This window comes from Daucus carota, chromosome 5 (genome assembly GCF_001625215.2).
Source record: "Daucus carota subsp. sativus chromosome 5, DH1 v3.0, whole genome shotgun sequence".
NCBI lineage: Eukaryota > Viridiplantae > Streptophyta > Magnoliopsida > Apiales > Apiaceae > Daucus > Daucus carota.
In genome coordinates, this window is record NC_030385.2 from 35,741,621 (window position 1) to 35,764,799 (window position 23,179).

At 34.5% G+C, this 23,179-nt stretch overlaps 3 protein-coding genes across 5 annotated transcripts; 2 read left to right on the forward strand and 1 right to left on the reverse strand.

The window, feature by feature from the left end:
• Positions 1-1,045: 1,045 nt before the first annotated feature.
• On the reverse strand, positions 1,046-2,915 carry LOC108222466 (RING-H2 finger protein ATL1). Its single transcript, XM_017396387.2, has one exon. It carries the CDS (start codon positions 2,653-2,655, stop codon positions 1,645-1,647), a length of 1,011 nt encoding a protein of 336 aa, XP_017251876.1. The 5' UTR covers positions 2,656-2,915; the 3' UTR covers positions 1,046-1,644.
• A 1,800-nt stretch (positions 2,916-4,715) lies between these two features.
• On the forward strand, positions 4,716-12,571 carry LOC108220967 (uncharacterized). The gene is made up of 6 exons (XM_064092836.1): positions 4,716-4,852; positions 5,118-5,252; positions 8,483-8,536; positions 9,767-9,870; positions 11,532-11,570; positions 12,131-12,571. The coding sequence occupies exons 2-6, from the start codon at positions 5,183-5,185 to the stop codon at positions 12,269-12,271; spliced, it is 408 nt and encodes a 135-aa protein (XP_063948906.1). The 5' UTR covers positions 4,716-4,852; positions 5,118-5,182; the 3' UTR covers positions 12,272-12,571.
• Positions 12,572-13,598: 1,027 nt separating this feature from the next.
• On the forward strand, positions 13,599-19,154 carry LOC108220345 (dehydrodolichyl diphosphate synthase CPT3). 3 transcript variants are annotated; one of them, XM_017394084.2, is made up of 6 exons: positions 13,599-13,754; positions 14,047-14,961; positions 15,073-15,525; positions 15,728-17,476; positions 17,578-17,944; positions 18,823-19,154. In XM_017394084.2, the coding sequence occupies exon 2, from the start codon at positions 14,077-14,079 to the stop codon at positions 14,932-14,934; it is 858 nt and encodes a 285-aa protein (XP_017249573.1). In that variant the 5' UTR covers positions 13,599-13,754; positions 14,047-14,076; the 3' UTR covers positions 14,935-14,961; positions 15,073-15,525; positions 15,728-17,476; positions 17,578-17,944; positions 18,823-19,154. The 3 variants fall into 3 exon arrangements, with proteins under 3 accessions (XP_017249573.1, XP_063949482.1, XP_017249574.1); XM_064093412.1 differs by having other exon boundaries at positions 15,073-17,476; XM_017394085.2 differs by having other exon boundaries at positions 14,047-14,942; positions 15,073-17,476.
• The last annotated feature ends 4,025 nt before the right edge of the window (positions 19,155-23,179 follow it).

A 23,179-nucleotide genomic window follows, 5' to 3' on the forward strand; every position in this document is an offset into this window, starting at 1 on the left:
TGTATTAACTATATTTATAGTGACCTGTGGGAAACCGGCAATGGATTATTTTTGAAAATGTGATCAGAACCGCCTAATGCTCCGAAAATAAGTCAACTGACGACTATCTGACAATCCGGATAAGATCCCGAGCCTTTCTCCAAAACCGGGTTAAGTTCAAAATTCCAGAAATAAACCGAAATATACTGAGCCCAAATACAACAACTTGAATAATCCACGAGCCCATCACATGACCTCAAAAATCATGATTTGTTAATTGATAGTAATACTTATGTGCTGAACTGAACTCTCCACTTCTCTCGACGTAGGACTGGGGTGCTGCACTTAATCTGACCCCAATCTGGTATCTGCACTAAACCCGAGTTCGACAAATATATCACAATTTCTACAAATAGTATCAAGATTATCTGCAGAAAATTTATGCTGACTTGCTAGCTGAAATCAGCTACTGAATAAGTAATTGAGATATAAGGAAAGTCAAAGAGACACAATGTCTGCTTAAACTAAGTAAACTTCTAGACGCATTATCATCAGAATCATGTAGACAACCCGCAATCTGTGCTTTGGCTAAACATACCCCGTCATTGCTGGGGAAACACGATTTCTTCCAAAAGCTTTGCTACTTTATTCAGTCCGTACCCTATAAAATTATTAACGTTCATTCATTAATCTTACGCACATGCTCCAGTTGTGGAGATTACAGTTATCAAGAAGCTAAAACATGGGAGCTTCATCTATAAACTTATGGGGGTTCAAAATCTTTACCCTTCAAAGTCAACGGCACACCAAGATCTTTTGGTACATCAGCAAATTCAATTCGAACCCGAAACATCTCCTAATTTATACCGAGTAATTATATATTTTATAATTCTAAATCGTTCTAAACAAAATTCGTATTTGAAATGTTATACAAAATTGCAAACTAATAAATCGAGAGGAACCAGAATGATGTATGGTTCAAGCATGGATGCTTGTGAGGGTGGGGACTCGGGACATACTGAAAATCAGAAACAATAATCATAGCTGAAAACAAAATCATATTGGTTCTTATTCATCACCATCATCGACATAATTGCTACAAGAAAAATGGACTTCAATGGTATTTTCAGGGACTTCTAATGAGTATAACTCATTACAACAAGGGTCCATCTATTATATCATGGCCCTATCTCTGGCAACATTACATTAAGCAAAACACATCAAGTACAATTATAGTTGTTATGAAAAACTAAGGATAAGGCTGCGGGCAAAGATCCTTCGGGAGCCTTTTGCACCGGGTACTGACAACATAAATCACAATCGTTTTCATTTAACGAACTTGAAATCATAGGAAAGGTACTTAGCTAGCCTAGGTGCTATGTGGTAATGATTTATCCAGTCATGCCAATCTTTTCTTTTTAGCTCTACTCAAGTTGACCAACTCACTTCTTGTGTTTGATAGAATCATGAAAGTACTAAAGAAAATTTAAAGTCTTCCTAGCACACTTGTTTGTGAAAATCTATCCTAAATTACAAGTTTAATCCTCAAATCTCAAGCTTTAAACTAACAAAGATGTGGAAAAAAGAAATTAAACCAGGGGAGAAAACCAGAGTTATGAAAAAGAGCGGAGATGTAAAAAAAGGGTTAAATTATGTGTTCAACAGTTAGAATTCTATGGGAAGAACTGTACTCTTTGATCCTCTTACATGTCCGAATGAGAAGAAGGGTCTTCGGACCCTACTGCTGGATTCCTCATTGTTTCTAAACTCAGTCTGGTGTCTATTCCGCCTTGAGATCTCTTCAACCGACAAAAAAATATGTCGGTCCGCTGCAGAGTCCATGGAGAAAGATCTCCGAATAGGTTGTACAGAGAACTGATCATCGCTGTCCCGTACATTAAAACATTCATCTCCCATGATTGATGCATGATGAAACTTTCTTGGCTTCAGCTTCACAGTCTTCTGCTGCACTTTGCCCGGAGAATGATACTGAATTCTCGGCTCATTTCTGTTCTGCTCTCCACTTAATTCAATAACAACAAAATCTTCATCACTTCCCACAAGACCTCTAGTGACAAAAGGCCGGGGATCTTGAGGTGAAGATGTTGGTGCAACAATTCTGTCAATCGGGTATCGTGTAGCGCCTGAAATGCTTAATCTACAGAGTGGACAATTGTCATTGCTCTGAAGCCATATGTCAATGCAGTCCAAATGGAAGCCGTGCTTGCAGCTAGGGAGTATTCTTATGGTATCTTGTTCTTGAAACTCATTTAAACAAACCACGCATTTGTACAAGCTCATCAGATCACCCTGGCTTTTACTATACTGAAAAGTTGGAATTTCTCGGATCAACAAGTCGTCTAGCCCCCGGCTCTGCCACGAGGGAGAGTAGTCCATCAATAAATCCTGATTTCTTCGTGTCTGTACCACAGAAAAGCGCCTCAAGGGGTCGATTTGTTGCCAATTTAAGCAGCATTTATTCACAAAAATGTAGTAGCCTACTAGCACGAAAGCCGTGGCCATAATTCCTAGAACTCCAAGAGCTAGTATTGGGAACCCATTGCCTGCATGAGGCTGCAGAGAAGCTTGGTAAGATGAATTTTGTTGGTTCTTGATTGAAACAAGAGCAAGAGCATGAGCATGAGATTCATGAATGTGAAATGGTACATGATTCATTAAAGATGGAATGGGGAAATAAATTTAGAAGGGTGAGAACAAGGTTGATGATGAGAATGTAGTATATTCTTGGGCTTATGAAGTTGCAAGATCTTGAAGTGGAAAAGAATTAAAGGGGAGTGGGGAAGGGGTGGCAACAATAAATAATGAGTTGGGAGTCTAGTGAACAACACAATGACAAAAGAAATGAAAGTAAAAGGGGTAGCATTAGTGTTGGAGTAAACAAATGCAGAAACATAGAGATGGGAGCTTAATAGTAGTGAAAGGTCAGGTTGAACCAAGGAAATTGTTGCTTGAAAGTTGAAACTGTTGCATACTACTCCCAAACTTAACGGAAAACAATTAAGTTAACAAGTTCAGCCGGTTAAAAGAGGGGACTTATGTCCTGTGCTGTTGGTCACAAGTTCGACTCCTAAGGGAGGTAAAAAAAAAGAAAAACAATTAAGTTAACTTGTTCTTTATAAGTTGAAGTTCAGGAAAATAACTAAGAGAATGTTTAACTTAAAAAAAATTAATTATCATTTATAAATAAGAAATTATTTATAGAGGGAAAGTAATTTTTAATTAATTAGTTTGGGGATTGATTATTTATCATTTATTAAGTTTAAATTTAATAACACAATTATAAAAATTATACTTTTTTTTAAAATAATTATACATATAGATAACAAAAGAAATCAAAAAAAAATTCTTTTCAGATTCCCTAAGAAGCGGAAGCCCGGCCGAATAACAATTCTAACCTTTTTCACATATTTATTTTAGTTTTTAAATCTTAATTTATTAATATTATATATGTTCATTTTAAAAGATAATTTTAAATAATATTTTATTATATTAAAAAGTTTTAAATCTAATAAATTATATATTAATAACAACTTTAGTCAAATTAATAAGAGGTAATATATTCTTTTGGCAACTACTTTTATAAAATAAGTGATAAGAGCATCTCCAACCCTATACAACTGTTAGCTATAATATCTACGTGTCACTGTCTTATACCTAATGTGTAAAAAAATGACTACTCCAACGCAGGCTCCTGTTAGGTATAATTTTACCTACCGAAAAAAGGGACGTCACATTTGTTGATCCTCCTGCCATCATCTAAAACAATCCACGTCACCTGGAAAACATCTTCTCAGTAGTCTAAACCAAGCCTTCTTTTAATTCTTATTTTTATTTAAAACATATAATATAATATCTTAAATCACTTTTTAAATATATAATTTAAAATATTGAATATATATAGCTAAAAGATATATATTTAACTTGTATATTTTTACTTATATTGAATACACACACACACATATATTATTTTATTTAGTCCAAATCTTATTATTTTTTATTTATAATATATAACATACTAACTTGAATCTTTTTTCAATATTTAATTTAAAATATCTAAATTATAGTTTAAATTTATAATAATAATATAATATAAAAATTATTTATATATGTTCATAATTACTATATGTATAAATGTATTATTTAAATTTTTAATTTATAAATAAAAATGTTATTTAATAAAAGTGTAAAAATATGATTTTATTGTTACCTACATTTAAAAAATTCTAATAATCAGTATATAACTTAACATATTTCAAGTAAGTTTAAGATACATAATATTATAATATACAAATTATGTATATGTGTATCATTATATTATATATAGATATACTATTTATATTTTTAATTTATAAAGTTATGATGTTATGTAATATTATTAAGTGTTATAATTATTTTTTTATTTTATAATGTTTATTTTAACATATTGACATAAATATAAAAATGTTATAATTTTGTTATAGTTTTATACAATGCAACATTGATTTTCATGCATAGCAAATTTATTTAAATGTATTTTAATTATATATTCAAAAAAAGTAAAAAGATAATATATTAAATATAGCTGATACTTATAACTAACCCCATTGGAGCAAAAATCACTACATGTTCAATAAAATTTTAGCTAAGCATCATTTAGCTAACAGTTTTCAATGTTAGCGTTGGAGATGCTCTAAGTGATTTTTTTCAAGCTCAGAGATGCTCCGACAGAATGCTTGTAAAATTGCAGAAATGGTATACGACCAAAATAGACAGTGTCCGAGAAAAGGTCGCATATTCAGTCAATACCAAATTCACCCTTCTCCTCCTTCCCTCATTTCTCTTACCATTTTCTTGTTTCCTCATTTTCAATTCGGTACTCCCTCTGTTTGGATTTAATGGACGTTTTAGAAAACTTAACTTGTCATTTAATAACAGTCGTTCTCATTTTTCAATACCGAACACTGCTTCCACTTCCTGTATTGACCCTATTCAATGCTTTAATTTCACATTAATTCAAGTAACCACACAAGGGTATGAAAGAGAATTTATTCAGTATTAATTGCAGTCCACATGAAAAGTTGTTTTTTCTTAAGAATTGTGTAAAAACCTTAAACGGCTGTTAATTCATAACAGAGGGAGTATAATTTTTTTCATTTAAAAAAAAAGTTGCAGAGTTTTGTAGAAATTGAGGCGGAGAAAAAAGATGGATTGGGCACCACCCGCTTGTGAAAAACAATGCACCCAAAAATTCGCTGCTCTTACCCAGATTCCTTGTAAGTTGAGTTTTTATTACAGCGATGCATGCTTGTGTAATTGTTGTTGTGTAATGAAGATTTGAATGAATTTATATGACTAAAGTCTGTTAGCAAGATTATATATGGGCTATAATGCTATCTCAATTCATTGGGGATTCTTCTTTATAATGTTGATAGAATTGTCATTCCGGATATAAATCAAAGAAATGTATTTGTTATAACTCAAGTTTCTTGGTGGTTCACCTATAGCAACTTCCACGAATAAGTTCTTATTAATGTTTGCGAAACCACCGTACTGTTTTGTGTTTGTCTTGTTTTACCATAAGATGTTATCTTTTGGACATGTATTGAAAAGATTATGAACCGAAAGCTTGAGTTTATAAAGCTTAATATTCCAATGTTGTGTTTGGTTGGGGAGGATGGAATGACTAAATATAAATGTAAATAATAGAGGTGGGATGAAAGTTTTTGAAAAATCGAGTGAGTGTAAAATTGTTATGATGAGATTTGAGAGGGAATTGAGTAGAGGAAGGAATGGGGCATTCCTTCTCAATTTGGGGTGTGTTCACTAGCATAGAGGTTTAAGAAATGAAATGGAGGAAACAATGAAATATATAAACAATTATCCATATCCTATCAAATTTCATTCATTTCCTTCCAAATTCGTTCACCCCCACCAAACACAACACAAGGGTTTGGATGAGGTTAAGTATCAAACAGTTTGCAGGCACAGGCTTAAGCAGACTGACATTCATCTGTAGAAACACCAAACACTACTGCTTATGGTGGCTGCCCGGGGGGGGGGGGGGCAGGGACCTCTCCTACACACCCCCTCCCAGATCCGCCTCTGCATGGGGACATACCGAGTATGTTCAGTTTGGGTTGTCATGGCTAAAAGGCGGACAAGACTTGCGATTACGGAGAGTATATATAGATTAGGGTATTGAAAACTGATTTTGGCTATGACCCTGCAAATCTCGGGCCACCCTGGCACTCATGGCCTTTGTTATTCAGACCAGGGTACTTAGTGTGGGATACGACACATGCCGAGCTTGAAATTTATAAAAATTGGTAATCAAAATCAGGAACAAAAACTGAAATTGAAAATCATTAAGCACAGAACTTTGTGAAATAGGATTGTCTTCCTCTTCTTAGATTTCATTTTCTTGGTCCTTTCTTTTTGCATCCCAGTGTAAATGGTCTTTGAGTCGGTCAAAGTGTTTAATCTCATTTAAAGATTGGATACAGAACAAATGTCAATATTCGAGTGCCGCGAGAGGAGGTGAAAATCTACTCTTTTACAGAAGTATACGCTCTTATTTTTCTGAAGATATCATAATGGTATGCAAATATTTAAGTATCTATTTGTCTAAAGTCCTGAAAGTCTTGAGGGGGCAGGGACCCCTCCTACACCCACCCTCCCAGATCCGCCTCTGCATGGGGACATACCGAGTATGTTCAGTGTGGGTTGTCATGGCTAAAAGGCGGACGACTTGCGATTACGGCAGAGTATATATAGATTAGGGTATTGAAAACTGATTTTGGCTATGACCCTGCAAATCTCGGGCCACCCTGCACTCATGGCCTTTGTTATTCAGACCAGGGTACTTAGTGTGGGATACGACACATGCCGAGCTTGAAATTTATAAAAATTGGTACTCAAAGTCAGGAACAAAAACTGAAATTGAAAATCATTAAGCACAGAACTTCGTGAAATAGGATTGTCTTCCTCTTCTTAGATTTCATTTTCTTTTTTCTTGGTCCTTTATTTTTGCATCCCAGTGTACATGGTCTTTGAGTCGGTCAAAGTGTTTCATCTCATTTAAAGATTGGATACAGAACAAATGTCAATATTCGAGTGTCCGCGAGAGGAGGTGAAAAATCTACTCTTTTACAGAAGTATACGCTCTTATTTTTCTGAAGATATCAAAATGGTATGCAAATATTTAAGTATCTATTTGTCTAAAGTCCTGAAAGTCTTGAGGGGGCAGAGACCCCTCCTACACACCCCCTCCCAGATCCGCCTCTGCATGGGGACATACCGAGTATGTTCAGTTTGGGTTGTCATGGCTAAAAGGCAGACAAGACTTGCGATTACTGCAGAGTATATATAGATTAGGGTATTGAAAACTGATTTTGGTATATATAGATTAGGGAAGTTATTTTTAGCTGCCTCAGAGTGCTCTTCATCTTTAATTAGAAGATAATTAAGGTTTCAATTAAAAGAGGTACTGCAGCAGTAGAGACAAAAGGCAAGAAAACATGTGATTAATAGTCCTCAAGTAAATGTGTAATGCAAAATATATGTACTTTGAACCACAGATGGTGATTAGTTTCTCTTTTAAATGGTACTTCAAATTAATCATGTTTTCCCCTTTTTACCACCTGGAAAAAAGTTCTGAAGTGCTAAGTCTAAGAGTAAAGTGCGTTGCTCATTGTGAAGCTAAGTATTTTGTACAAAGTAGCTGAGTATATATTAAACTTTGTCTATGATATTAGAAGCTTATTTTGCCTAGTCAGTTTCGATAAGTTTTAATATGCAGTATACAGTAGTGGCTACTCTATCATGTATTATTAGTTGGGTTACTTAAAAGTCTGAAATTTAGACAAATATCATATAATTTTTTGCCTTTGGTGTATACCTCATCATTGACTGTTTTTCATATCTGTAATGTGATGCCAGATTGGCTAAATGATTTCCCACACGGCGGGGGGTGGGGTGCAACTTTAATGGTAGTTGAAAGAAAGCTCTCAGTTTTTCAAATCTTTTCTTATCCCTTCTTTTAGTGATCGAAAATTTGGTTTCTGTTTTTTTTTTAAATTACTTGTGACAATTTATTTTTAAGTTCATCACATTGTACAATAAACGGTTATGCATTTTTACTTTAATTTTGTTATCACTGCTCTAGCATTATACATTGTTCTTCTCTGTAGCGTGTATGGATGTATATATCTAAATGAATAACAAAATATATCAACTTCCATGATAAATTGAGTGACTATTCACCCTTGTGGTCCACGTGAACTCGATGCATTGTTGTACACTCGACTGTTCGTTAATCGTTATCCATAACCATGGAATTGACTGGTCTTTCATAATCGTTATACTTTTTTGATAGTGATCATACAATTATAATGTATTTCAGCTACAGTTTGAGTGTAATCGTTATCTGGATATTCACAACTGGTAATGTAGAAGATTACATTAATGGCTTTGGCCTGATTATATACTTCTCTGGAGTTTATAGGGAGGGTATTTTGTAAAAAAGGATGCGGTGCTGATGGAGATACATGGGAAGAATGTAAGTCTTCCTTGCTTTGTCTTTCTTATTTTTTGGATTTTCAAGCTTTTTCTGTATTCGGCTTTGTATGCAAATTGAATGTCAGATAATAGTCAAGGATGTATCCCTTGATCACATACTTTGCTGGGTAACCCTTGTTTCTAACAATGTAATTATTTTAAAGAATATAATATGCATTTTTGGACATGAAACTGTATGAATTCTTAGGCTCAATAGTGTCCAACATGGATACGTGTCGGAGTGTCAGACTCTGCAATAATTTGAAATTTTATATGTTTTTGGCTTAAAATAAGTGTCGGAGTATCCATACCAATGTCCGAGTGTCGAGTGTCCGACACGGGTACTTGAGACAAAATGAAGAGTCCGGGTAACATAGCAGTCAATATAGAACAAACTTAACTACATTTTAAGCAGAACTCACATTAAATGAGGAATTACTTCTTTTTTTTGCCAGACATATGTTTCATCTATTTATTACTGCCAAATGTTAATGGGTATCTTCTTTTCACATATGTAGTAGGGATGCTGGTTACTTGATGTGCTAGATCATTTTAATCTTGTTTACGGGAATTTCCTCCAATGTGTAACTACCCAGTAGTGCCTGAGAATAGTATGTTTCGTTGCTCTTTAAAGTGAGCTATGGCTGTGGTTTGTGCAACATGTGCAAAAGCCACAAGCACACACAAATGTTATATTTCCCAAATAGGTAATCAAAAGACAGATTCCACTAATTTAAATGCTGTGGTTGAAAGCAACATGCGACTTGAAGGACAAAATCTAAAAATTCCCGCTGGACTAAAACAATATATACTGATTTACGAAGGCCAGCCAGGGCTAATGCATAGGCTAGCACCCCCTGATTCTGCCCCTCTACATATATATATAAAAGTACGGCTTTGGTAGGCACAATTTTCAACTGAGATCTTTTACCCTCTGTTTTTTCATCACGAGTCTCGTATACATTTTTAACCTCTATAATTTTAGCTTCGGGGTCTTCTATCAACTGCATATAACTGTTTAAAGCATTCTCTTGATGACATGATATGCCTCTAATTTAGAAATTCATGGGGATTAATAGAGTATTTACTTATTGCTCTTTATAGCTATTGCATTACATAGTTAGCGAGATCAGCAGTTTCTTCACACATTACAGAGAGCGTCTTACGAATTATAACCGCAAGTTGGCAATTGTGCAATTAATCAATAAGAAAGTTGTGTTTCTCTGTATAGGCCTGGAAACATGTGAAGAGATATGTTACAAAGACCCGGTTTTAAAGGACCAGCAATGGAGTGCGTACATTGATCGTTCTCCTGGTGCAGCCATCCAATCTCAGGTTTTGTATGCCTTTAGTTGGATTTCTGTCTTTCCATATTTGTCCTACTTAATTTCTGTTACAAATGTCGGGAAGATATATTTCTTCCCGTCTTAGGTAACTTAAAGTCACTGGGGAATCTGCTCGTTGAGATTTATTCTCATTTAAAAAAAAAAAAGTCACTGGGGAAGCTTGAGTTGTATGTGAACTGTGAATCGTTTACACATTACCAATACTAGCTTATATAACCCGTGCAAGGAACGGATCTTCTTTAATATTTCATTATTTGTTTAAATAATTACATAATTAATCTAATAAATTATATAATCTTGTTTACATAGGATGACTTTAAAGTTGGATTAGTATTGGAATCTTATAATTGTTATGAGAGTTGAAATAAAATAAATTATAATTGTTAAGAGATCGTAAATAATAACTATAATAATATCATGTGGTTGATGAGATTCTAACCCTACACTGTTTGAATTTTTAGAAATAATGATATAATTATTTTTTATAATATGTTGTGGGCGAAAATTCGAATCTTGGACCTTTGGAAAAAGGAATATTCCTTAGATTCCTTCGTATTAGATCAAATGGCTATCATCTATTTAATTTAAGATCTAACAGTCATTCTTCTTTTTTAACCCCTCTTAACCAGAGTACCAACCCAATCAAATACTATATTCCAGTTGTAATAGTATAGGATAGATAACAAATGATACTTTGCTTTCAAATTTTGTACTGATTCTAACATGTTTAAGATTTTTACCAGTTCAGTAGCTAATTTGTATGCATATGCATGAGGTATGTTTCAATATACTGACTAATATGACTAGGCATCATTACATTCTTGTCACACTGTTTATGTACCATAAAGATCACTTGATAGCGGAATCCTAATGAAATGAGGCAGCCTTATGGAAAATCCACTGTGTTATAAAATGCTGAATGAGGCAGCCTTATTGGAAATTACTGTGTTCTAGTATGCCGAGGTTGTTAATGCTGTCAATCTGTCATGATGCTGCTGTGACAAGTTGCATTGTGTAGTAATGTATGTGAACTTCACATGTGGTTACTTCGCCAATTTGCTTTATCTAGTTATTCCGCATTTTACTTGTCATTTATAACTTAAAATACAATTATGTGGTGGTTATTACATAATTGAGCAACATAATTTTTTTTCTTCATTATGTTGCTTCTGTTCATACAATCTGCAAATTTTAATTTATTTTTATATCTTCTGCACTGTGCACATGTAAAGTATGTTACTTCTACTTATGCAAATATCATTTGAGCTCATGTTAATGTGGTTCATCTTTGGATAACAAATTTTGAACTTGCCAAAATTGTGGGGAGACCTATCCAACTTTGGCATGACTTTTTAATAATAACGATGATTAGATCTTCATTGTAGAACTTGCTTTCAGCATTTAAGTTTTGGTTTTGTAAGAAATGATGCATAAACATCTGAAGTGGAGGTTACATGCCTGTGCATGCTCTTCATTTGATCACCTACGTAGTCGTATGTGGGTGAACTTTTTAATTCTTTAAGTGACAAGGTGTATTCACATATACTGTCATGTTGTAATTCTTTCAGAAGCCTAATTGCGTTGTTGTCTGTAGTATATAGTTAAGCTCTTATTTTTGACTGGTGATGTTCTCTTCTTGTTCGTGCGCAGAGTTGCTTCCATGCTTGTGTAGCTGGCTGTGGGTACAAGGTGCGTTTTTATTTACTGTGATATTAACAAAAGACCTACTGAATCAATTAATAAAATAACAAACCTAATACTTCAGTTCTTCCTGGGATAGCTCGGTTGTATCCCATTCTTTCCTAAAGCACTGGCTTTGCCCACCCATGTCTGATGAAGGTTCCAGTTCTCTTCCCACATTTCTTATTCATAAAAGAACCTCGGTCTTCCCATCCTCTTATTCTTATAAGATTGCCATTGTTTGTCCATTGACTTTGGCATTTGTTTTTTTTTTTTTTTGCCTTGGAAATTATGTTAAAGTAACTGACCAATTAACAATTGCCTTTTTTGAAGGAACTAGTTTTCTGTTTATCTTTTGTCTATAATTTATTCAGCTGTAGTATTGCAGTTTTCCTTCATTTTTTTCAGCCTTCTCTCTTAATTGAAAAATGGTTTTACTTGGTCGTTTAACTTCCCTGTTGGGTTGAATATTTAGCGCAGTGTCAATATTCAAAATCTAAATATTCAAAATGACGGTCATTAATCTTTTCTGTTGTCACTTCATGTAAAATTTTATTTGGAAAATGCAGTTTGATATTCCGTCAGAAGAAGTTGATCAAGTTCTTCCAAATAGGCCTACTGATCCCATCCCAGTCCAGGATCCAAAACAGTCGGCCAGCAGTGTAGCCAGTCCGCCACCACCTCAATCTCACTCGTCAACCAACAAATGACTGGAACTCCGGCTATACAGCTGTCCTCATCTTACTCAGACTTAACATTGTCATGTAGTATATTTTAACCTATATCATTTTTGTCCACAGGAATGTTTCGTCTTAACCGATGATAAAACCTGTTGTATAGGAGATGCTCGACTATTAAAAGAAAAAAAATTATTGTACCAAGAACCATTTATGTTCTCAGGCTTGTACTATCATGGTATCTACCATTGTCCATAGATAGTGCATGTTTAATTATCATTGTATATACATTGTTTACTTTAATAGATACTGCATTGTTTTCTTAAGTATAAATATGCCAATTAACTCCATACAAACAAAACTCAGATTAGCTGATAATTAAACAAATCATTTAAAAATTTTTTGATAACCTATGGCAATTCTTATTCCAAACAAATAAAACTCATATAAGCTGATAATTGAACTAATCATTTTACCATGTGTGCTTAGTAATGCCCCATATTGGTTGTTTGGCTAATTTTTGGCTTATCTCGAAAAAAAAAAATACATGTTACACGTATAGAATAAGATTCATTTTTTTTTTTTTGAACAAGGAAAGATAATTCAATAATAAAAAGTCATACGGCATCTACATACATGATCGAAATTGAACAAACGTATAATAATATCGTTGTTGAATCCTTCCATCTTGGATAGGCAACCAAACGATTTTTTGAAAAGATATATACATATTGTAATCCTCCAACTGTTGTTTTGAGCAATCGACCACAGATGTATCACCATAATAACCTTCATCACCGAATCAACACCATGAAAATCAACACCATCAAAATCCTGCAGATCTGGATACCCGGACATGACGAACAGTAAATAAAATCAAAATCAAACTCTCACACAAGGAGAGACCAAACAAAACCCAAATAAATTGGGAACTTATTGAACAAAAGCAAAAGATGAACAAAGACTGTTAAGAAGAAGAAAAGATTGGGGCTTTCCACCGGTAAAAACCGATGGAAGCCCCTCAGATTATAGAGACGGCTACTTCAAGAATAGAGAGAAAAGAGAGAATAGGGTAGAATAAGATTCATTTGAAACTTTCTTCTCACATGATATTAATTGACTGATTCTTAATATTGTATTTTCTGAAACAATTCTCACTTTATTATCAAATAACGAATATAAAATATCCTTTTAATATTTAAATCTAAAAAATTATGAAACATATATTTTTATCCTTTAAATTTGAAAAATAAACTCTAAAAAAGACACAAATTTGGCAAAGAGTTTGTTTAATTTGACTCAATCTTTTGTTATATACATGAGAATGTATTTGATTGAGATTATTCAATTAGAATTTTAATAGATTATTTTTGTTTCTGCGAGGAGAACCAAAACCGTAGAAACCGAGAGAAATCCAAAACTAAATTCAGGAAAATAGGGTTCAAAATTCTTTTTGCTAACCAACCTAATCACACGTTTTGGCAGGTCACAACTCCTCTCAATTCTCTCCAATTGGGTAAGCTTTTCAATTGCTTTCTACTTGTTTTTCACTTTTCTACTATCTTTATTCGTTGCTGCTAATTGCATCTCTCTTAATTTGATTTCAAGATTCAGTCTTTATACTAACCCTATTACAAGTGATTTCTGATCATTCTATCTCTATTTTGGATTATTCATTATATACATAAACAAACTCAAAGATGGAACTTAGAACTGCTTGTAATTGTATTCGATCCGCGATTTCAGCTATTATTGCTCTTATACTTCTCGTATTCCCTTATTTTGAAGCTTTTATTGTTCGTGTACAGGAGTCTTTGAGCTTGTACAAGTTAATTAGGATGAGTAGTCGTCGAACAGCCTTTTTTGCTTACTTTTTAGCATTCTTGAGGAAATGCGTATTTATGGTGCTCTCTCGAGGTCCAATTCCCAGTCACATTGGCTTTATCATGGATGGGAATAGAAGGTTCGCCAAAAAGAATAAATTGATGGAAGGGGCTGGCCATAGGGTTGGTTTCTCCGCTCTTATGTCCATGCTGAAATATTGTTATGAGTTTCGTGTCAAGTATGTGACGGTTTATGCCTTCAGCATCGATAACTTTAAAAGAAGACCGGAAGAAGTTCAGGCGGTCATGGATCTGTTGCAGGAGAAAATTGAAGGGCTTACTAAACAGGAGAGCTTAGTAAACCAGTACGGGGTTAAGGTTCGGTTTGTTGGAAATCTTCAACTCCTTAGCCAACCTGTTAGGTTGGCAGCTGAGAGGGCTATGGTTGCTACGGCTGACAATTCTAAAGCAGTTCTAACAATTTGTTTCGCGTACACCTCAACTGATGAGATATTTCATGCTGTTCGAGAATCCTGTGAAGAGAGAAAGGAAGAATTAAGTGCATTAGAATCGACTGGTTCTGGCCCATATGGCTTGTTAGGACTAAACAGTAATGACAGGGGACATGAAGAGCATTTTATTAATTTAAAAGATATTGAGAAACATATGTATGTTACACCTGATCCCGACATTATAGTTCGCACTGCGGGAGAGACTCGGTTAAGCAATTTCCTCTTGTGGCAGAGTTCATCTACCCTTTTGTACTCTCCCTTAGTGCTCTGGCCAGAGATTCGGTTTAGGCACTTGATATGGGCAATTATAGACTTTCAGAGGAACTACTTATATTTGAAGGGTAAACTAAAGCAGCAATAAATATTCAGGTGCATGCCAAGCTATATGGTACACCATTTTCTTTAGTTTCTTGTACATCAGATAATTTGTTAATTATAATGTCTTTGTGACTCGTCAGCATTTATAAACTAATACTTTTGCAAATTTTTCGCCTTTCAGGTATAAACGCAAACTTGCTTGTATACCCCTATTTGTATCAGGCCATTTTCTAACCTGGTTGCCTCATTTGAATGAAATATGATTCTCCCTTACAGTGAGTTATATAGTCAATGTAAATTGTATCTGAATGGATTTAGCCTGTATCTGGATGGATTTAAATTATGTGTCCAGTGCATTACAAAAAGCTGTTTAGCATTTGAAATGTATAAACAGTAGGTTTTGCATTTGAAATATCTTAATCAATGATGTCTTTGTGTTAAGAACTACTATGTATGTTTTTGCTCACATTGGTGTGTGCCTGTGTTTATACTACAGTATGTTTGCTGTCAAGCAAGGGTATGGGAGTAAAATACTTTGTAGTATGTTCAAGCATTTTGAGTTTTTTACAAATATGACAGATAATTAAACTTGAGTGTAGGATAGTTTATTTGTTTTTCAGCAGGTCAGTAGACTGTGAATATATCAGTGTTGTAAAAAGCGGGAATCGGACTTAATCGGTGAAGTTGCGGAACAAGGATTAATCGGGGATTAATTAAATTGATCGGGGATTAATCGGATTGATCGGTGATTAATCGGAGATTTAATCAGTTCGGCGAGCTACGGAACAGGGATTAATCGGTGATTAATCGTGATTAATCACTGACTTTTAGAACAGAGGAATATATTATGGATTCTGTGCATTCCTTGCGCAAAATATGTTTAGTGAAAATCAGGAGCAGCGGCCCTTGTGTAATTAAAAATAGGTAATATGTTCTCTCTGTGTTCCTGATTTTCTGTGAGGCTGAAAGTTCTTCCAACTGTTGCTGATGTCTCTTTTATTCCTTATAATTTAATTCGAATCAATCCATGAGTGAATACAATTAACAAAAAGTGAGTTGCTGTGTGATTTAAGTGGCCTTGAATTTTGATAAGGTAATCAAAGAATACACTCATAATCTATATTTAGATGCACAAAAGATACTACAGCATAATTATAGTATTCCGGAGGGGTTGTTCTGCTTTTCAGTTTTGTTCTTGGGTCCTGCTTCGGCTTCGTGGTTCTAGTCAGTGGCCTAGCTATAGAGTAACCAGGAGTACCTTTGGAGTACTCTGAAAAATGTTTATTTTCTATGTAAATTATGTGCACAATATTACTTTGCTCAATTTGTTTAGTTTCTGCTTTTTCAAACTCTTGCAACCCACAGACATAGGTTCAAATCCCAGTCTTGTCTTCCTTCTTCTTTATCCTACCTTACATGATGGTTTTATCTATACTATGATAAAGTCGATTAAATTAAAAGACTGTGATTAATGTATATGTGGATTTCTGGACCGCAGTACAAGGTATATAGCTTTTGCATATTTTCTATGGAACAAGTGCAGGTGTTAAGACAGCTTGGTGATCCTTACAAAAGGTAGTCAAAAAATTTCTTTTTCTAGGCTGTTTCTCTCTAAGGTTGTTAGAATTGTGTTTTACTAAATTGTTTGTTTAATGCTTTGGAGCATTGCGCGTGGACTTACATTTGGATTCAGTAAGGTTGCATAAGGACTCTACTTGTGTTTCGCCAAGAATATCTATAGCTATAAATATTACTGAAGTGTTTCTCCACTTTTTGAACTAATTTTCTGCTCATTTTGGTCACATCCATCTGGGGATTAGCTTGCCGTCCTACATTATTTTATGTGTAATATATTAATTTCTGTACTTCTATAAATGGTCTGTGATTGGAGTATGAAGTGTTTATGCTGTGGTATATTTCAGTCTTATTACCACTTGGATACTATGTATGGTCGTCATATGACTTCTATGTTCCCCAAATGGTCCTATAACAATAATTAAACTTTTAATTATCAGGAGAAAACACTGTTCATCTACTTTGATATATTAGATATTACTTTTTTTTCATGCTTAATTTTGTCATTTTTTGGAAATATGTTTAGTTAAATTGAATTCTCTTGTAAATAAGAGGCTAATCTCTTTTATTTGTTTGGTCTCTTGTAGTCTGTCTTGTTTCCAGTGGTGAATAATGATAATCAAAACAGTATGAGATATGCCTATACTAAAACATGTGATATTTAGTATTTATCTTTTGTTGCAACCATTAAGTTAATGGTAAATGTCAGGATGGGTTCAAGTATCTACAGGGTTTTTATTGATTACCAGAATGTATTGCCACTTTGGGTGTTAGGCTCTAGTTTTTGCAAGAAATAGATATCTTTTCAGTTCGATTCTTCTAATGCATTGTTGAGGTACGTATTTCCGCCAAACCTGATGGTCAAGGTGCTAAAGTTTTGACATGGCACCATGCTATCTGTTACATGGAATCATCTCCTACCATTGAAGTAAATATATATCTGGATGGGATGACTTTCTGCATCTGATCAGACCGCTGTTATTGCGAGGTTGAAAAGTCAACTAGCAAAGGTGTTTGAACTGGGCTTGCTTAAACATAAAGATAGTTTTGTGTTTGTGTGTGTGTGTGTTTGTTTGATGCTTTTACTGATCACTAGCATTTACTTTTTCAGGTCCAATTAATGATCCAGTAGATGATACACGTCCCCAACATATGATGGTTTTTCTGTTGGTTTTTTTTGTGAATTCCCGTCGTTCAGCGGGAAAACACCGTTGAACGTACTAACGGCATTTTGACAATTATAATCACAAATTCAAAAATCAAATCTTTCAGCGCTTTAAAAGCGCTGCATGTCACCGTTCAGCGCTTTTAAACCACTGAATGTCAGCTGTTGATTTGCTCATCGGACGGTTAAAAAGCTGTATGATAATAGTTTTGTTATTTCCCCTCTCTCATCTCTTTTCAGTGGTTCAAGTCACAAGAGGCGAAACATCGTGTAAGAGTACTACAAGGAGTACATCGTCTATTATACAGCTCTAGTAAGTTATTCATATACTTTCTCCGTTTCTTGATACATGTCCCTTTTAACTTTCTATTTTCTAAAATAATAAATAAATATTTTTTAATATTTAGTCAAAAATTGGTCAATTTGGCTTCTCGAAAACTGAAAGGGACATGTAATTTGGGATGGAAGGAGTATTATGTTGCCAGAACTATTACCCAGTTTTAAACCGAAGTTACATTATAAATTTAGATTCAAGTTCTATGGAGTACAAAAAATATTGGAGTATTGGAGTACAAGATTGATACAATATAATCTAGTCATTTAAATCTTAATTTTTTTGTTCTACAATATTTGTAAACATCCGACAACCTGCAGATTATGTTCTACAACATAAACATTGTAATCAAAAGATAGAACAATTACCTTTATAAATCGTAGGACATTATGTTCTGCAATATAACTTTTAAGCAGAACAATAATCTTAATGCTCTTTAAAGTTGAAAGATATTGATGATTATTTGATTATTATGTTTAATACTACTTATAAATGATAAGTTATATATAAATTTGGATAATCAGAGATACTATTTATGATTAAACTAAAAAATTATGATTTTGTACTCCAATGTTTTTATGTACTCCATAGAACTTAACTCTATAAATTTAATACTGTTAATCACTGGACAATCATCTTATTTGGATTGTTGATATAGCTACCATCACTGACCAGCCTACTTTTAGTTGGGTTAACTATTGCAATAAAAAAAATTAATCATGCTAATATTATGAGAATGATGTCAGATATTGATTTGCTGAAGATCAGTTCTGCTTTTTTTGCATTCTCTTCCATGTTATGTACTATTGTATGAATGTTTTGTAGGAGTAAATGTTCATCTCCATATCTTGAAACAGGTTAAGATGAATTTTTACTGAAGGTGAGGTTCCATCATAAACGGTGAGGGCCTGAAGGTTTTGGTGGTTGAGATAATTGCTTTTGTTAAGATCTTGTTTCTAGTCTGCTCGATGGCCTAAAGGACACTATTGTTCAGCTACAATGAGTAATTAAGTTCCAGTAATTCACTATTCATTGTATTATCTGACATCGATTGTTCAGCTATTTTTGTCTTAGAAAGGATGCATTTGTCATCACTTGTGGTATCTGTCTTTAAACAGACTTTGGTGGGATGGAAGCAGAAATTTTGATAAACACTGGGGTTTATGTTAAACTGGAAATGTTTGAGACATGTGAAGTGAGATTTGATGTTGTTAGTTATCTACACCTCGGCAAGTCATATTGATCTGCTGAGGAATTTAAGAACGCTAATTATTTTAGTAAATCTTAAATATAATGCTTTTCTTAGAAACAAATCCAGAATATTTTGTTCATTCTGTATTTTTAAACAATTTTTCTAGTGAATTTTTAGTGTTCAGTCATTAGTAGTGATGGTTTTCTTTATACATAAATTTTTTCACAAATAAAAATATGTTGTCTAATTAAAAAATAATTATTAGCTTGTGACCTTGTGTTCATGACACGTAATAGGAAAAACCTAGTTGATTATAGGCTTTCTCAAAAGAAGCGAAAATTACTGGCAAATTCCTATAAAAATAATGGATGAATTAAAATATGTGTATGTATGATCTTTTAAGTATTTTATATATATATATATATAGAGAGAGAGAGAGAGAGGGAGAGAGAGTGTGTGTTTTACTCCAAGAGAAACCTCCTTATTCTAGAAACTAAAAACCAAACTGAAATATCACTAAATCCTAAAGCAAATACCACTAAATTCTTAAACAACTCCATCTCCACCACCATCTTCACCAAACCCACCTCCATCTTCACCAAACCCCACCTCCACCGCCACCACCTCCGTCGTCGCCTCCTTCATAACCACTACCACCTCTATGCCGCCCGTCCCCTCCATAACCACCACCTCCATCTCCACCTCCACCTCCATTATTTCTCTAACAACACAACCTCCACCTCCATCTTCACCAGCCCCATCTTAATCGATGTTTCAACCTCCTTCAACCCCGTTCATACTTCTTTCTCCACCTCGACTCAACTTCAAACGTGGAGCCGTCACTATTCCGACAACGCTCCAACCCCCTATTTCAAGCCGCCCAAACCTCCGCTACAATCATCTTTCCTCCATCTCCACCTTCACCTCCACCATATCCACCATTATCACCACCATCTGAATCGAAAACGTGAACAGATCTGGAGATTCTAAGCTGGAACATATCTGGAGATTAAGTTTTCACTAACTTCTGCAACACATATCATTAAATCCTAAAGAGAATATCACTAAATTGTACTGAGAATATCACTAACCTGTATTGGTTTCTAATTTTTATTTTAATATTGGTTGATCATAAGCCTATATATATATATATATAGGCTTATGATCATGGGGTACCATTATTTTTAAGAAATTGGAGTCCCTAAGATCCACCGTTAAATTTTAAAAAATCCTATGGCTAAGATTTAATGATAAAATACACTGCTGACAATTTTTTAGCAATTTTGAACGCCACTTCCGCGCACGTTTCTTCAAAAATGTATCCCACATCCTCCGATGAAAGAGAGTAGTACGACCGTTACCAAAGAATCCCTAATTATCACTGTGATCAACCCTAATTGCAGAACGGTAGAGACGTAACTCAACGACTGGTTAGGGGTTTGCAGCACGCATCGATTTTGTTCGAAAATGAGTTCGGGTGTGCCCACTATCTCCTCCTTATGTCCTTTAATTGCTTTGCATATCATTTTTCTGGGCGCTGAATAGACTGATTTAATGTTCTCCGACAGCCCGATTGAATGGGTTGTCCTGCATTTTCCGGCTCTAATTCGTGGCTCCTCTCATGTTTTTTTTTAGGCTTTGTTAGAAATAGAAGTTTGTGTGCGTTGTTACGCGACATATTGCAACACCATGTCCTCTTTTTGGATAATGATTGTTTCGATGGAATTTGGATCTTATGTTGTGTAATACATTCTTTAAAATCTAAATGCGTTTTGTTGTTGAGTTCTGCACTTTGTTACTATTTTGATCTGGAAGTTGCATCTTATGTGATTCTGCATTTGGTGTGTATTTTTGGGAACGAAGATTGCAATTTTTAATGTGTCCTGCAACTGTGTAATATGCTAGTATCTAGTTCTTTTGTTGTTTGGTCCTGCACTTTGTCTAGTTTGATCCTGAAGTTGCATACTATGTGATTCTGCGGGACTCTACAAACTTAATTCACTGACTGGTTAGTTGCCTGGAGGAAGAGCTGCTTAATTTTTTGGTGGCGTATGTAAAATATAAATCTTTGTGTGTGTGCTTCACATGACATTGCAAGCATATACATTAAATCTAGGTTTGTAATCCAAACTGATACTATTTGGATAATGCGTCCTACATTAATACGAAGCGGGACGGTTTCTTGGTAGTATGGTATTTTTTTTATTTATTAGGTTATTTGTGTTCTGAATGCAGATGTTGGATAACTTATGCGTTATATATATTATTGTCTGTTGAAGTTTCAGAGTGTGTGTTAATGAAGTAGATTTTCATGTAATTATTTTTAAGTTATAGAGTTGACGCGTGATAGACTTGTGCATGACATACTTCTGTCCATTGATGGTTAGACTATTATTGTTCTTACCACATGTAAGGAGTGGACAAGTTTTTAATTTGGGAACTCAGGCTTGTTCCTTTTAGGCCGAATCTTTTTATTGTTTGTGCAAAATAGTTTATAGAACCATAAGTTTGTTCTGCATTTGATGTTGCTAATATATTTAGTGATTTTTGGAAGTAGAAGTTGAGACACGTATCCTGCATTTGTCCTACATATGTTGCTTAGGGCATTTTTCTTTTGTGCCACACATTCTTTTGAAGCATTGGTTGTGTTCTGCAGCTGATGCTGCAAAGATATTGACTGATTATGGGAATTTTAAAAAGAAGATTGCTATGTCCTGCATTCATGTCCTAATGCGATGATAAATGTTCCTCGGTCATGTTTTACTTGTCACATTCCTAATGCAATGATTCTTTATAATGCAAGCTTATGACAAACTTTTAAGTGAGATTCATTTATTTTGTTGGAACTTTGAGTGGTTGCAGGATGCAGTGCAAGCTGGCATGTTTGACAATTTTGTTGATGGTAATTCGGATAGTCCTAATGCACGTGCTGGTAGCCGCTCGAAGGTGGTGCAAGCAATCCTGGAGGTGGTGGTGCCAGTAGCACTGGTGGCAAGAGAAAGAATAAGGGAAAGAAACAATGGTGAGCTTTAAGGCAACTTTAGCACTCTTCTTGGGAAAGGGAGGTCAACCATTTTGAGTCACGGCAAAATTGGGCATAAAGATGACCTTGATTTGTGTTGTAGAATACGCAAGTCTGAAAGAATTGATTCATCTAATTGTAAGCTTGCGTAGACTAAAACCCTCAAGCATTATAAAGACTTTAAGAGTCTGTGTAGCATTTGTACCCCATTTGTTGGGCAACATATTCAAATATATAAGACTTTTCAAATGAATTGTCAATTACAAGTGTGTGTTCTTATAGTTCTGCTTCTTCATTTTACAAATCGCCAACCAGTACATGACATATGCAACAAGGTTATTATTTTGCTTCAGATGATTCGAAATAACTTACTCGCTTACTCCAGTATTCACATCTTCAATGCGCTCTTCAAGATCCAACAGCTCCTAAATAACCAAATAGTTACTGCATAGCCAACTAGGATCACAAGAATGAGGATAAGGAAGTTAAGAATAGAACCTCGTATGACATGTTATCGACATCGAAATCAAGAATGCAGTACACATATTCTGCCGAAGCACATAACAACATGTGTAGAACTTAAAAAAAAAAAAACCTTATTCTACTGAAACACATAAACACATGTGCAGAACATAAAAAAAATTACTCTGGAATAATACTACAAAGGGAGCAAAATACAGTGTTCTTGAACAAGTCCCGCACATAATTATTGATAAAGGAAAATCTTGTGGAACTTTACATGAATTAAAATGGACAAAAGACGCATTAAAAAATCTGCATGACATTAGACACTTGTTATGGAGAAAAACACAGATTGCTTTAGGAGTTATATAAATTGCCTGCTAAGTATCAAAGAACGAAAAGATGAAAAGGAAAAAAAATTGAAGGAACTAGTGCAGGACAATTCTTCTTGGCCGTCTCCTGAAACGCTCGAGCAGTTGTAACTGCCCCGTGACTTAAGCAGCATGCAAGTCTTACTCAAAAAAGCGTGGCTTTGTGT